The sequence below is a fragment of the Empidonax traillii genome, unplaced genomic scaffold (assembly GCF_003031625.1).
Source record: "Empidonax traillii isolate 1590-97213 ecotype Southwest subspecies unplaced genomic scaffold, ASM303162v1 scaffold1:size7828297, whole genome shotgun sequence".
NCBI lineage: Eukaryota > Metazoa > Chordata > Aves > Passeriformes > Tyrannidae > Empidonax > Empidonax traillii.
In genome coordinates, this window is record NW_020955194.1 from 859138 (window position 1) to 873745 (window position 14608).

At 43.4% G+C, this 14608-nt stretch overlaps 1 protein-coding gene across 1 annotated transcript; it reads left to right on the forward strand.

Annotated features, from left to right (window-relative positions):
- Positions 1 to 109: 109 nt before the first annotated feature.
- On the forward strand, positions 110 to 6451 carry GATD3A (glutamine amidotransferase like class 1 domain containing 3A). Its single transcript, XM_027879569.1, has 7 exons — positions 110 to 304; positions 2818 to 2870; positions 3630 to 3743; positions 4105 to 4224; positions 5291 to 5383; positions 5564 to 5720; positions 6320 to 6451. Exons 1-7 carry the CDS (start codon positions 188 to 190, stop codon positions 6446 to 6448), a joined length of 783 nt encoding a protein of 260 aa, XP_027735370.1. The 5' UTR covers positions 110 to 187; the 3' UTR covers positions 6449 to 6451.
- Positions 6452 to 14608: the final 8157 nt, after the last annotated feature.

Genomic DNA, 14608 nt, shown 5'->3' on the forward strand with positions numbered 1-14608 from the left:
ACTTTTATTCCCATTAAAGACGGCTCGGGAACAAGGGCCCTCAGGGGCCCCTCCGGGCCTCCAGGGGGCGCTGCCAAGGCCGCGGCGGCCTCGAAGCGCGGCCTTTCCCTTTCCCCGCCCGCCTTGCCCCGGCCTGCTCCCCGTTCCTGCTCCCGGTTCCTCCGGTCCCTTCTCCCACCGCCTGGCCATGCTGACCTCCTGCGGCCCGGCCCTGAGCACCGCTCTGCGGCGGGCGGCGGGACCCGCCGGCCTCGCCTCCTTCCACTGCTCCGCCCGGCACCGCCGCTCCGCCCGCGTCGCTGTGGTGAGTTAATGGAGGAGCCGCGCTGAGGGGAAGCGCATTGGGTTTATTTTTCACTGCCCGGCTCTGCCCGTCCGCCCTCGGCCCCTGCTGAGGAAAGGGGGCTCTGCAGGGGGGTCTCTCCCGCGGTGGGGCGAGTGTAAGGAGGGGGCCGGGAAAGGCTCGCCTAGAGCTGAGAAACTTGGAGGAGGACAGAGCAGGAGTGGGGAAACGCGTCAAAATTGACGGCTGCGGAGTTGTTGCTGGCGTGGAGTTGGTTTATAAAGAACAACAGAATGGTTGGAAGGGACCACAGCGGGTCATCTGGTCCCATCTCCCTGCTCGAGCAGGGCCATCCCAGAGGATTGTGTCCAGACAGTTCTGGAATATCTCCAGTGAGGGAGACTCCACACTCTGTCTGGGCAATCTGTTCAGTGCTGGGTCACTGCACAGCAAAGAAGTTCTTCGGCATGTCCAGGTGGAACTTCCTGGGCACCAGTTCCTGCCTGTTCCTCTTGTGCCATTGCTGGGCCCCCCCGAGCAGAGCCTGGTCCATCCTCTGCCCCTTCCCTGCAGACCCCACAGACCTGGGGGAGGTCCCCTCTCAGTGTCTCCTCTGGGGGCTGAACAGCCCCAGCTCCCTCAGCCTTTATTCATAAGAAAGATGCTCCAGTCCCTCAGTCATGCTCGTTTCCCTCTGCTGGACCTGCTCTAGGAGCACCGCTTCTCGCTTGCACTGAGGAGCCCAGGAGAACTTGAAACAGTTTATGGTGTGACCGGGGGAGGTCCTCAGAGTGCACAGGACAATATTTAGGCTGGGTTGTGCTCTTCTGCAGGAAGGAGGTAAAGCGTGTCAGAAGTACGAAAGAAAGCTAGGAGATGGAGGAGCCAGAGGTTGCCAAAGGAAAATCAAGGCGGTAGATGGTGTCCCATATGGACACAGTGCTGGAGCTCAAGCCCTTGAAGCTTGAGCTTTTCATAGTCTAGGCAGCATTAAACATAAAGAAATAAAAAGGCATTACCTGCGTGAAGAAATCTCTTTGGGGCAGAGTTGGCTCTGGAGTGGGCAGAATGCTGGTCCAAATGGCTAACAGATAACCCACCAGAATGCTGTCATTTTAGCAAGTAACAGCTTTTTAAACAGAGGGGGGAAAACAAATGTTATTTTTGACATTTAGTGGTATAAATTTCTGACTATGGTAGGAGACAGATTTGGCACCAAGAGGGTACTGAAATAACAGAAGAGGACAGTGTTTTAGTACTTCGGTTTCAGTGAGTTTCAACAACATTTAAGAAGTGTTGCTTATGAAAGATAATTACAACACAGTTGCTTATCTATTTATTCACTCTAAAATAAATGAAAGATAAAAAGGTGGTGAAGTCAAAGGCGACTCTTAAGTATCAGAACGGGATTAACATGGACAGAAGAACGTTCATGGATTGTGCTCGTTTGGTGAAGTGGTGGTGGCATGTCATGCCCCTGAGAGCAGAGAACTGGGTATTGGGGCCTGAAAGCCCCTTCAAGTGTAACATTTTTAACATTTCTAACTAAGACAGTTTCAGTTCTGAGTTTCTGTTTGTGTGTCTGTGATTAAAAGCTTTTGAGCTTCAAAAAACTGAGGTAAGACAGCAAAGTGAAAAAAAAAGAAAAAAAAAAAGAGGAAAAGAAATTGACTTCCTAACTGGATTTTTTTCCTTTCAATACAAACAGCCAAACAAAAAAACCCACAAGAGTTCATCCATATACTTTCAGGAACTACATAACCCTTTGGATTTTTTTTGGTTTTATTTTGTTCTTATAATGGCTTTTTTCTGTGTTTTTTTTTTTTTTTTAATGTTTTTTCTCTTTCTACTGTCAAAGACTCTCCACTCACACAAAGGTAGATGGTTGTGCTTTTTATCCTGCAGTGTGTGTATAAAAAAATTTAAAGTATTATTACCAGTATTATGAAGGAAAAGCATGGCCAATACAGCATAATTGCACTATTGCATTGAAAGTTACTTGGCTGTTGATCTCTGATGCAGATCCTCAGACAAAATACAGCAGCAGGTAAAGTAGTTTATCCTCAGTGCTACCTCGAAGTGCACTTTTATCCCACTTCTGGTTGATGAGCATCTGGATGAGAAGGTGTTTCACATGGATGTGGACACGTCGTTAAAAAGATGTGTGAGACTGAGAACAACCCACTGTGTGCACAGTAAAAACATACCTAAGGATAACATGTCAGTTTATTAACTGGGGAATAAATGTATAAGCCAGGAAATAAACACTGGTTATTTCTGAGCCCTGTGAGGGGTTGCTATAAATAGGAAATGCCGGTTCTGCAGTGTGTCAAATGGTGACTCCAGTGCTCACAGCATCACGTTCACTGGATTAGTAAAGACCTTGTTGCCAAGTTGTTCTTTAGGGGGGTGAAGGGAGGGGTTTTTTTTGTTCGATGATCCTTTTTTGTTTGTTTGTTTTCATCTTACCTTGTGAAAGATCCTGTAGGAAGTTTTGTGTCACCTGAAATACTCTCTTGGTTTTCTCACTGCAGGTCCTGTCTGGTTGTGGCGTCTACGATGGCACAGAAATCCACGAGGCATCAGCGTAAGCTGCTTTATGAAATGGGCTCCAAAATAGTCCTTTTACATTGCAGCAGTCTGTTTAATTTAGTTTTAGTGTCTCTGGCCATCAAAATTAACCCTGAAAGATGTATGATGAAGCTTCACAGTTTTCTCACAGCATAACTGGGAGCTCAGGCTGCGTTCTTGCAGTACTCAGTGATCGTCCAAAGATGCAGCACAATGTGTGTGATGCCAGAGCAAAGAGTTTGGGAGTATTTTCTTCAGAAACAGAAATTCAGAGTTCCAGGATCAATCTCAAGAGAATTAAGTACAGACCTAATTTCATAATCACTTTGAGTTTCTGTTCCTGTTACTACTTATTGTTGAATTGTTAATACTTAAGTTGAATTATTAACTCCTGCTGTGAATTAATAAGAGGTGTTTCATCTGGGCCTAAGTTAAATGTGTACGTGGGTATGTTAAGTGTGGGACTCTTCCATAACACTTTGGGAATTGGAGAAAGGAAGTTTTTGTTGTTCCTATTTGGCTTCTTAAAAGCACCAAACAAAATAACTTGTCTCCAGCTTACCTTACCCTGCCTCCCAGCTGGCTTTGTGTTCTGCTCTGCACTCTGGTGTTCCATACAGGGATTTTGCTGCTCTGTGCTCAATATGCTTTGGTAGGATGTGTCTTTTTTTCCCCTCTTCCTTCAAAATCAGGTGGAATATCCGTAGCAAGACTTAGGGGCCAGGTAAAGCCTCTCTTTAGAGGTTTTCTGCTCGTTTTATCTCCTTTTTCGTAGTGTGCTGGTGCACCTTAGCCGTGGGGGAGCTGAGGTTCACATGTATGCTCCCGATGTTCCTCAGATGCATGTCATCGACCACACTAAAGGGCAGCCAGCTGAAGCTGAGTCAAGGTAAGTCTGTGTTTTGTGTGTTTTCCGTGACTGCTGAGCCTCAGTCTCTCAGTCTTCAGACACAGCAGCCTCTAACAGCACTTGTAGCACTTTGCTGAGTGCATCTCGTGGCTTTATGCCAGCTGGTGTTCTGTTTGGAGAGAAAATATTAAATGAGTTTTCTGGACTTCATTATATACAGTCTCTCAGTGCCTGTGTTTTCCAGTAGTAGTATTTTAGAAGTATCAATAACTTCAGTTATTAAATACCGCTGTTCTTCTTGCTCCCTCCCTTCCTTCTCATCCTGTGACAAAACTTTACTCATGCTATTCTGTGTGCAGATTCTTGGTTAATCTCGCTGTTTTATTTCTGGTTCTTCAAGGAATGTTTTAGTGGAGTCTGCAAGAATAGCTCGTGGTAAAATTGCAAGCCTGGCTAAGCTGACCACAGCAGACCATGATGCTGTGATATTCCCTGGTGGATTTGGAGCTGCCAAAAACTTGTGAGTGCCAACTAAGCATTAGACTCCTCAACCAAATATTCCTAATTAACTTTTTGTAATGAGCCTGGGAGAAGAGAAGGCTTTGGGGTGACCTATTTGCAGCCTTCCAGTACCTGAAGGGAGCCTACAGGAAAGATGGAGAGGGACTTTTTACAAGGGCCTGGAGTGGCAGGACAAGGACAAATGGCTTCATATTAGGAAAAATTGCTTTTCTGTGAGGGTGGTGAGGCACTGGAACACGTTGTCCAGAGAAACTGTGGATGCCCCATCTCTGGAAATGTTCAAGGCCAGGTTGGATGGGGCTCTGAGCAGCCTGGTCTAGGGGAAGGTGTCCCTGCCCATGGCAGAGGAATTGAAACTGGGTGACCTTTAAGGTCCCTTGCAACCCAAACCATTCTGTGATTCTTTGAACTATGATTCACACAGTAAAATCAGGAAGCAATAAATGGCCTTATTTACTACATATGTAACTCCTACTTCAAAAGCAAAACTCCTTTTGAAGTCCTGTCTTGTTTTAAATTTTCTGAACAATGATGATGAGAATTCTGGAGTTTATGTGTTTTCTTACACCTGGAGATGTTTTGTTTTAGGACTGAGGGAAGTGAAGGTAGAACTTCAGTAGTTTCAGGTGTTTGTAGTGTTATTATTCAGTTTCTTCCTGTCTGCCTACCAAAAAAATCCCCTCTTGCATTAGTAATGGTAATACAACAGCTAGTTTAAAAAAAACTAGGTCTTTTTTGCTTTGATAAACATGAATGTTATTTCCCTTTTCTTCTATACATTTTATTTCTTCTTTGAAAAGATTGCTGTTCCACTTCTCAGTAATCCTAGAAAGCTGATTTCATAATTCTTTTTTCTAGATGTTTATGTCAAGTAAGGAACTTTCTGACAGACCAAAGCCTGGGAAGTGCAGCATTTTGGCTAAAGCACTGATGGTGAACTAGAGGCTTTTTCAACCCCCTTTTAGAAGCATGTTAAGTTTGTGATGACCCTTTGGAGCCAGTCTCAGGGCAGATACCTCTGTAGGTTTATAATGAGTTATGCATAAAGTTTCTTCCTGTTACAGATCTACCTTTGCTGTTGATGGGAAAGATTGCAAGGTGAACGGAGAAGTTGAACGAGTCTTAAAGGACTTCCACAAAGCAGGCAAACCGATTGGGTACGTATGTTTGTCAAGATGTGTGTAGGTGTTTGTCAGAGGAGCAGCAGAGAAAATTCTGAGTGGAAGTTGCCTTGTGATGCCTTTCAGATGTGTAAGGCTGTGTCCATCTGAGTCTTTTCAGTTATGAGCAGGTTTTGGAGGAGTGTAGAATTGCACTTACAGTTCCTTCTGTTGCAGCCTGTGCTGCATTTCCCCAGTGCTGGCAGCAAAGGTTCTCTCTGGCGCTGAAGTAACTGTGGGCCACGAAGAAGAGGAAGGTGGCAAGTGGCCTTATGCTGGGACTGCAGGAGCCATCAAAGAGCTGGGAGCAAAGCACTGTGTGAAAGAAGTAACCATATCCTTTCCTGATGATTTCCACGTTGAGAGACAGTTTGGAAATGTGTCCTGAAAGGAATTAATAACTCTAGGATCTGGGCTTTTCCACTTAGAGTCTCATGGGAATATATAGTGTGATGCAGTGCAGGATTAGAAACAGTGTCTTCTGTGCACAGCTGTGTAACTGCACAGCTGCGAGTTAGGGTGTCATTCTCAGATGTTGCCTTAGAAATCCCTTGGGCACCTGGAAATGCAGTAAATACTGAGTGAAGCTGCACATAAAACTGGCACCAGTTACAGCTGGTCGGTTCTCTTTGAGTTCTTTATTCTTTTCCTGGAGGCTAATGCTGCAGTCAGACTGTACCCTGAGACATCTTATTACAATCAGTCAATTTTGTGGGTTTTCTTGTGTATCCACAGATTTCTCCTGTGGTGTTTGTGTTTCTGGCAAAAATAGGTTCTGCTGTCTTGGATTATAGACTGCAGCTGTCTTCACAGCTGGATAGGATAACATATTTGGAGGTGATTTTTTATGGGATAGTGGAGCTGAGAGGTTTTGTCAGCGCTGGTTCATTTTGCAGACACAAAATGTCTGTGTTTTCCTTAACTCCCTTTTACGAAGCTCACGTGGATACAAAAAACAAGGTGGTGACTACCCCAGCATTTATGTGTGAGACAGAATTACACAAAATCTTCGATGGCATTGGGGCAATGGTGAAGAATGTGCTAAAACTAACTGGCAAATAAAAAGAAAACCGACACCAGAAATGTTTAAATTTAGGGCGTAGTATCAAATACATCATGGACCAATGGAAACGTTTTCACCTGCTTGACCTGTTCACACTCTAGTGAATGCTGATACCAAGCTGACTGATTTCCAGCTGCAGGAATTTCCATGCCTTTCTGAGGGAGGGGCCTTACAGAGGACAAGGAGCCTGGCCTGAGACACAGAGCATTTTTTTTTTTTGAGCTTTTCCAGCTGTAGAGAGCCGTGTGGATGCGTTCTGGAACAAGTCCTCTCAATGCACCAGTGTCAAACCAGTTCTAACAGGCAAAAAGAGACTTGGAGGCCCTTTCAGAAGCTGAGGGCAGATGTTTTGTAGGGATTTGGCACGTGTAGTGGCAGCACGTGGTGATTGAAGAATGGGAATAGAGAGGAGTGAGTGCATGGTTCAAGGTTTATATGCCCAGGCCTGTGTCTGTGAACTACAAGCCAGGATCAGCTGTTGAGGGCATAGACATCTTCCACATCTTAATTTAGCTTGGTATTAATTAAAAGATTATATAATTTTTTTTTCCATTTCAAAGAATTCCGTTTTCACAAAGCTGTTCTGAATATCAGTCAGCAGCAGGGCACACCCTACCTGCCACAAGAGTAGCACTTTGAAAAATTCATCCATTGGCCCATTATAGTTTTAAAAGGTCTCGAAATGAAGGAGAAAATATCCGCTGATGTGACGCACAACTTTCAAGGACAGCCATCCGTGTTAAAGCAGTTGTATGACTAGCAATGAATGGAAAAAGCAGCCTTAAATTATCCTAACTTCCCCTGTTTTAGGGTAATAAGGCTTTCTCCAAAGAAGTATTATTGAATGTCTGGAATAATGATGTATAAATAAATTAATTTCTGCCTTTATGTCATCCTTGTCGCTTCACTTTCTGTTTGGCTGGTGCATTTTAGCAGTTTTTCTGCTTTTCAGTTCACTTCTTTGGTACATTTTTTCCTTATAGAATCCAGCAGAATCTGTGAAATTACATTATGAAATGACAAAGAGGAGGAGTGAAGTTTTACTGTAGCCTGTAATTTTTTGTCACTAAAAAACCCCCATGTTTGGATTTAGATGATTTGGATTTTCTTCTTCAAAGCTGGCAGTGTTTTCTTGGTGGATTTCAGAGAGATTCCCTGTGCACATCACCACATCCAGTGAGGAATCACACACACAAACCAAGTCATCCTGGTAGCAGGCATGGTTCATGAAGTGGATTTTGGACATCCTCTGAAACCTTTTTTTACTTATCCATCAAATTCTTCATGAAATTATCAAGTTGATAAGAAACAGAATTTAAAACAATGCCAGTATAGAACTGAGTGCTAAAACTTTATGAGTTTTTCTTGTACAGAACGGATGTTTTTAGTATCAATTTTGTACACAGAGGTTTAGCAGAGTATGGGAGGTCATTGTGCATATAAACTGTAACAACTTTTTAAAGTGCATGTCTTTCCTACATCAGCAGGAGTTTTCAAAGAAATTTGGTAACATAAGGAAGTATCACCAAACAGAAATGGTATTTAAATCCCCAAAGGGCAGAGGGAGAACAGCTGCTGCCTGTGCTAACAGTACCTTCCTCTGCTTCGAGAGTGGTCTAAACTGAGCTCAGCTCTTCCTCTGAGTTAAATCTTCCCATTAACTCCCTCGCCACAGCAGGGTTATGTGTATGAATTTAGGGTTTCTCCCATCTACAGTTCATGGTCAGTGCAGTGTGGTGGACAGAGCTTTGTCAGATTCTGAATCTTAGATTCAGGTGCCCTGACAAGTGATGATTTTTTGAAAACATTGCTGTTGCCACGCAGCGACCAGCTGCTGCACGTTGGTGCTTAGATCATCCAGATGGGGCCTCTTTACAGTCCCCTGACATTCTTCCTTGAATCCAGACACCCAAGCCATGAAGATGCCAATAATCCTCTGTATACCTTCCTGTTCATCCCTGACTTGGTGACCTCCAGGCTGGATTGTCACAGTAGCACATGCTGACAAACAGATGTGCAAATTGAACAGCTCACTGCTAAACAACAGCAACACTCTCAAATGATGACCTCAAACCAGTGACTGAGGGCTGGGACTGTGAGTTGTGAGAAGAGTTACCAAGGATCCAGCTCCTCCTCAGGGCCTGAGGTATGTTTCAAGGAAGTAAAAAAAGTGAGCTACCCACACTGCTACCACTGCTTGTGCTTTTAGTGGGGATGGGACAAACAAATGTGGACCGGGGAAATCAAGGACAAAGTTTTATTTTCAGATGTACTCACCTTTTAGATCTTCTTTTTACCTTTAGTTAATATCTCTGAATTTAGAGATAATAGATTTTTAACGGAGGAAGAATCACGTAGCAGAATTGCCTTTCGTTTTTTTCATTCTCTCTAATTTCACAGTAATGTACTGACTACAAACCTTTGATACGCACATTTTTCTAGGTGTTTTGGTTTTGTTTTATTGATAGAAGGCTGTCTTACTTCAGCAGAAGAGATAGGATTGTCATCTTGGCTTTCAGCCAGTGTAAATTTGGAGGGAAATTCCATGTGTGTTTTGAGAATTATTAATAGAGACATTTGCTTGCCAAGCTGGGTTTTTCCTTTCCTTCCAGAGGGCTGTTTGGAGCTGGTAAGGGGATTTGCTGCTTTGAGCTAAGTGGATGGAAGTTTATGATTATTATGTTCTGCTAAATGCCATCAGAAATAAGAAGTGAAAGAGGCTTCTCCAAGCCCCCACGAGGAGGCACAGAGCACCTGGCTTATGGATTCCTGGCATTTCTTATCTTCAGGAAGCACTTAAGAGCTCTGTCCTGCTGAAGGGGAGCTGTGATAAATGTGTTCCTGCTTGTGTTGCTTTCCTAGAGCTGTGATGGGGTTAATTTGGGGGGTGTGGGAGGAGCTGAATTTTTTCCTGCCCCCTTTTGCCTCCTTTGTGTTTCCACAAAAACCCATTTTTTTGAAACGTTGCTCTGTGGGCTGTTGCAAGTGCTCACAAATTTGACAGCAGTGCTTTTTTTTCCTAAAAGCAGAAATAAGGGTTAGGGATTGATTGACCCTTCGGTTTGTGGCCACAATAGAGACACTTCTTTGGGGGAACAAAAAGCCAGCAGAGGGCACTTGGTGAACAATGTTCTGTGCTGCGTTTCACTTACCCAGGCACAATATTCCAGCTGTATGACAGCTGGAAAGTAGGACAGCTCTGTATGACCATTTTCTGGACATTTTTGATGCATAGAGAGAATAAAAAAAAAATTGTTTCCCACTGGTTTAACAAAAATAAATAGGACAGCCTAATCTGTAGCAATGAATGCATTTGTCACGCTGTCTTGAGACTCATTTCTTCAGCACAGTTACCTTTTGTTTATCCCCCTGAAAGTATAATAGCAAATATACATAGATTAGGCTCTAAACTCTTCCTGTGATAGCTATAACTGAAAAAATGAGGAGCAGTGTGGAATAAAGCTATAAGAGTTCACAGTGGGCTTTGTTTTGGTTTGGTTTGGTTGGTTTTGTTTTAATGGGGGTACTTTGGAGGGGTTGTTTTGTTATTTGTTTGTTTTTTAAATACTAGTGCTGTTGTAGCCAAGATGACCTATTCCCAAGGTTTTTAGGGAGGGACTTTTATCAGGCCGAGAAATACCCCTGGAAGGAAGCACACTGTTTCCTGAAGCATCTGTGTGTTTCCAAGCTAGCAGTATCTTTAATGTATATGTACATCCTCTTTTTTCAGAGTGGGAGCTTAGGCAGTCCTCCATCTGCAAATAATTGGGCATTGCCTGCATTCCAAACAAAAGGATTTGAGGCTTTTGTTTGAGCTGATTTTCCTCCTCCTTCCTGTGGCTTGAAGTGGCTGAGGGGAAGCTTGCATGTTGTAGGGGTCAGTCTTAGCCCTCAAAAGAATTAAGGACCTGATTTTTGTTTGTTTTCTCCAGGGTGATTTCAGTGATATCAACATCTCCACAGAAAGAGAGAAAGAGGGGAAGAGAAGGGCCTAAACTTGGACTATCCCAGAAGCTGAAACAGAAGTAGCAGCAAGGATTGCAGCACCCAGAGACACATGATTTCATGATGCATATTTAAAATAATCACCTTCCTTGCTTGTTTTCAGTATTTTTTAGTATTCTGCTCAACTGCTGAGTGTCATACCATGGGAATAGCTGCCCTCAGGCTTAGCTGAATTATTGGTGAGAAGTCTAGTCTAGTGAGAGGTGTCCCTATCCAATCCATGGCAGAGGGCTTGGAACTAGGTGATCTTTGAGGTCCCTTCCAACCCATAACATTCTATGATTCTGTATCAAATATATCCACACTTATTTCTTGCTGATGTTCTCTATGAGCCGTTTCTCCTACATCATATTGAACGGCAGGGAGCCCACAGAGGAAAGCACTAACCAGTTAATCTGGCCTCACTGTAAACTTAGATGAAGTAGAAGATGAGCAAACTAACTCCTTTTTTGTCTCTTACCAGTGCCCCTGCCAAACACGAAAAAATGAGCTCACTTTTACAGCCGTTCTTTGGCAAGAATAACTTACAAGGAGGTCTTAAAAATGTCTTTACTGAAGCAGATTATCAGCCTGATGCTCTTGCCATATGGAGTACGTAGGTGTGGGCCACCAAGGTACTAGAAGTGAGAGAAGTGGAGATTCCTCCTCCTTAAATGTGTGAATTGTTATTGCACTCATTAGTTTTCGAAGCTGTCCCTCTTGTTCACAACGAAATTGGAAAAAAGCACAAGAAGTATGTGCTGCCCATATTCTGCCCATGGAGTGATCTTTCAAGACAGACACGTGCTGTGCCATCACCCAGACAAGAAAGGACAAGTCAAGGTCTGCCAATCATTCAAAACTTCTCCCAGGAAATCTGAAAGACGGTCATACATAACCCCTGGGAATGGCTTTAACTACAGCTCTGGGAAAATATAATAAACAGGGATGTTTAAACATCCCAAGTGCTGCTGCAAATCTGAGTGATAAACAGTAGGGTTGTAAACAACATGTAGAGGTCATCCAGGCCCTTCTATAGTCACACAGCTCACCCTTGTGAGTGGAGGTGCTCATACAGCACAAAGCAGAACACAGAAATTGCAGCAATAATTATATTTAAAAACGGAATGGATGATACAACAATGAAATAAATGTGTTATTTCTGTCCTCTGTACCACTGAGCACAGCCCTTGTCAGGGCTCCTCTGTTCCCTTGCAGCTCAGTTCTTACCTGCTGCTCCTGCACCTCTGGGTCACCACTCATGCTCTGGCTCAGCTTTTCTTTCCCATCTCTGGCCAAGAAGCACAGCAGAGCAATTTTTGGAGGGCAGAAAGGATTGGCATCAGGAAGTGTAATAATTTGGAAAATACCACCCACCTCCTTCTCCTCCTTCTCTTCCTCTTCTTAAAATTCAGATCCTCATTCTTAAAATTCTTGCTCTTCAGGAGACAGGAACTGTACAGCCTGTCTTCTTGTGCCACACTCTGAGAGTATCATGCTTAGTGATACGTGACATTGATGATAACCCTTTCTTCTCAAAGGCTGAAACAAAAAAAAAAGGAATTTAGAAGGAAAAAAAAGAGAAAAAAAATTAAAACCAGATGTGGGAATATTCTGGGTTTGGTTTTGGTTTGGTTTTTTTTGGGGGGGGGAGGGGATTTTTTTTTTTCTTTTGCATGCCAAAAGAGAGAAAAATCACATTCTGAAAAATTTTCAGTACTTTCTGGGGACATCCTTGTGCATCAGTCAGTTCCCTGCTTTCCTGTTTCTAGCAAAGTTTTATATTTTTCAGTATTAATCATAATAATAATAATAACAACAATAATGCATCTGGCTCTCCACATCACCAGGGATTTGTGACTTTCCTTGGCTCTCCCTTTCCTTTACCAGGCTTCAAGTGATGTTTTTTCAGGCTGCAGCGGGGATTGCATCACCCTGTTCCTGGCTATGTGTTCATCCCATGTGAATGCTTGTGAGCGTCTGCTCTGGAACAGATTGAGAAAAATTCAGTAAAATCCTGTTACCACTTGTAACCTTTGTGATACGTGTCCTGCAAAGTGGTTTTGGACCTGAATCTATTGGCCTTGGCCGAGAAATTGTCTTTTACCATTTACTTTTGAGTATTTATACATGTGAACCCCTGTGCAAACCTGCTTGATGCCTATTTATTAGTTGAATTTAAATTATTTTGTTGCGATTTTCATTTGTGACTCTTGTCGAAGGTCTTTCCTTCCTCAAAAAATATGGAAACACCTTTTTAATTCCATATAAAAATGGAGAAAAATGCTGGTTATCTCAGTATGTAATTAGTAAAGGCTAAGTCAGCACACGCACAGTGCCTGTCAGTCTAGAAGGGGTGAAAGACAGAGCTGTGTGACTGGTGTGGGGAGGAAGGAATTGGAGGGAGAGGTTTTAGATGTCTTCTGCAGAGTGTGACTGGAAGGCACCTGAGATGAGATATAAACCCAAGATCTGGTCATAGTTTAGAAAAGAAAGGCTAAGGGAAAAGGTTTAAGGAAAATGGAAAGGATAAAGGGAAAGGAGAAGAGAGAGAAGAGGGGGAAAGGAAGAAGATGGCCAAGTTACACCTCCATGTTCAAAAAAATATCCATCAGCAATGGCTAAAAGATGTGACCTGTCTTTTTTGATGTGGCAGTCAGTGCAATGACCAAAGAATTTTATAATTGCAGTCTGGATTCTTGCTAGATACAGCACTGTACGGGAATGCAATTAGTACAGCTAAACCAAATTATTTCAGGATGTTCTTTTTCAACATCCCTTTGCCTCGTGGGGCCCTTTGCAAAGAGGGAAGTGTGGGCTTAAAATGCACTGGCTCCTGTTTTTGTTTTCAAGTGTGACTCAAAACACAGGCTTTAGCTGATGAATTGGATGTGATTTGAAGTCCTTGTTCCTGACAGACTGTATTTTCCTACCAACCTCTGGACAGGAGGCACTGCTGGCAAGGGAATTTGTCTTTAGTCTCTCTCTGCCTGATGGCCCATCAGAGCCATGTCTGGACACATGTGGGGCCTGTCTCTCCACACACAGCTGGCATCAAAATGCTGAGATTCTTTAACTGAGCAGACATAACCAGGCAGCTTTCTGCACTCATTGCACCATTTTTGCAGATCAGTTAATCACTGAGCATGTCCTGGAGGATTAGTATTCATCATTTCTTTCATTAATGTAAAAGAAAAAAAAAAGATGTGCCTTTGCACGTGAATCAGTAATTTCATCCCACTGCCATTCCCAGCTGTGTCCAATGCATGGCCACCAAGGGCAGGCACAGCCCCGTGTCCCTTGGGGCACAGGGACTGCCTCGAGGCCAGCACCCCAAAGGCCTTCCACTGAAGAGCAGACCTTCCTTTGGAAAAAACAAATCTTCCTTTAGAAGAAAACAAACCTTTATTTAGAAGAAAACAAACCTTCCTTTAGAAGAACAAGGGAGCTGGCGAAGGATCTGGAGCACAAGTTCTATGAGGAATGGCTGAGGGGAACTGGTGGTGATAACCTGGAGAAAAGGAGGCTCAGGGGAGACCTTATCAGTCTCTACAACCACCTGAAAGGAGGTTGTAGCCAGGTGGGGGGCAGTCTCCTCTCAGGCAACAAGCCCAATCCAAAAGGAAATGGCCTCAAATTGCAGCAGGGGAGGTATAGTTTAGAGTAGATACTGAGAATAAATTCTCGCGGAAAGGGTAGTCAGACATTTGAACAGACTGCTCAAAGTGGTGGAGTCATCATCCCTGCAGGTATTTAAAAGATGTGTAGATGTGGCGCTCAGGGACATGGTTCAGTGGTGGCCTTGGCAGTGCTGGGTTAATGGTTGGACTTGATGACATTCAGAGATCTTTTCCAACCTAAACAATTCCGTGATTCTACACCTTTATGAAGTGGAGGGCTGCTTAGGTGGCTATTAGATTTTTAGAAGTCATATAGTCCTTGAGATGAGGGCAGGCAGTTCAGAACTTTAGGACCAACAGATCTACACAGATATCACCTTTCAGACTTTCTGATTGCACAGGAGCTTTGCTGATTGTCGGAACAACTGGAATACAAATAACTTGGAGACCAAACAATTGCACTGATTAAGGTTTTTTGGTTTTGGTTTGGGCTTTTATTTTTAGTCAAATTTCGTTTTGAAAAATACACAAAATCTGAGACAAAGGTTTGGAGGG

Excerpts from the sequence above, each read along its gene's own strand:
- GATD3A (XM_027879569.1), top strand. The coding sequence starts at position 188 with ATGCTGACCTCCTGCGGCCCGGCCCTGAGCACCGCTCTGCGGCGGGCG. Across the intron at positions 3,744-4,104 it reads CCAGCTGAAGCTGAGTCAAG|GAATGTTTTAGTGGAGTCTG; the intron begins GTAAGTCTGTGT and ends TGGTTCTTCAAG. Across the intron at positions 4,225-5,290 it reads TTTGGAGCTGCCAAAAACTT|ATCTACCTTTGCTGTTGATG; the intron begins GTGAGTGCCAAC and ends TTCCTGTTACAG.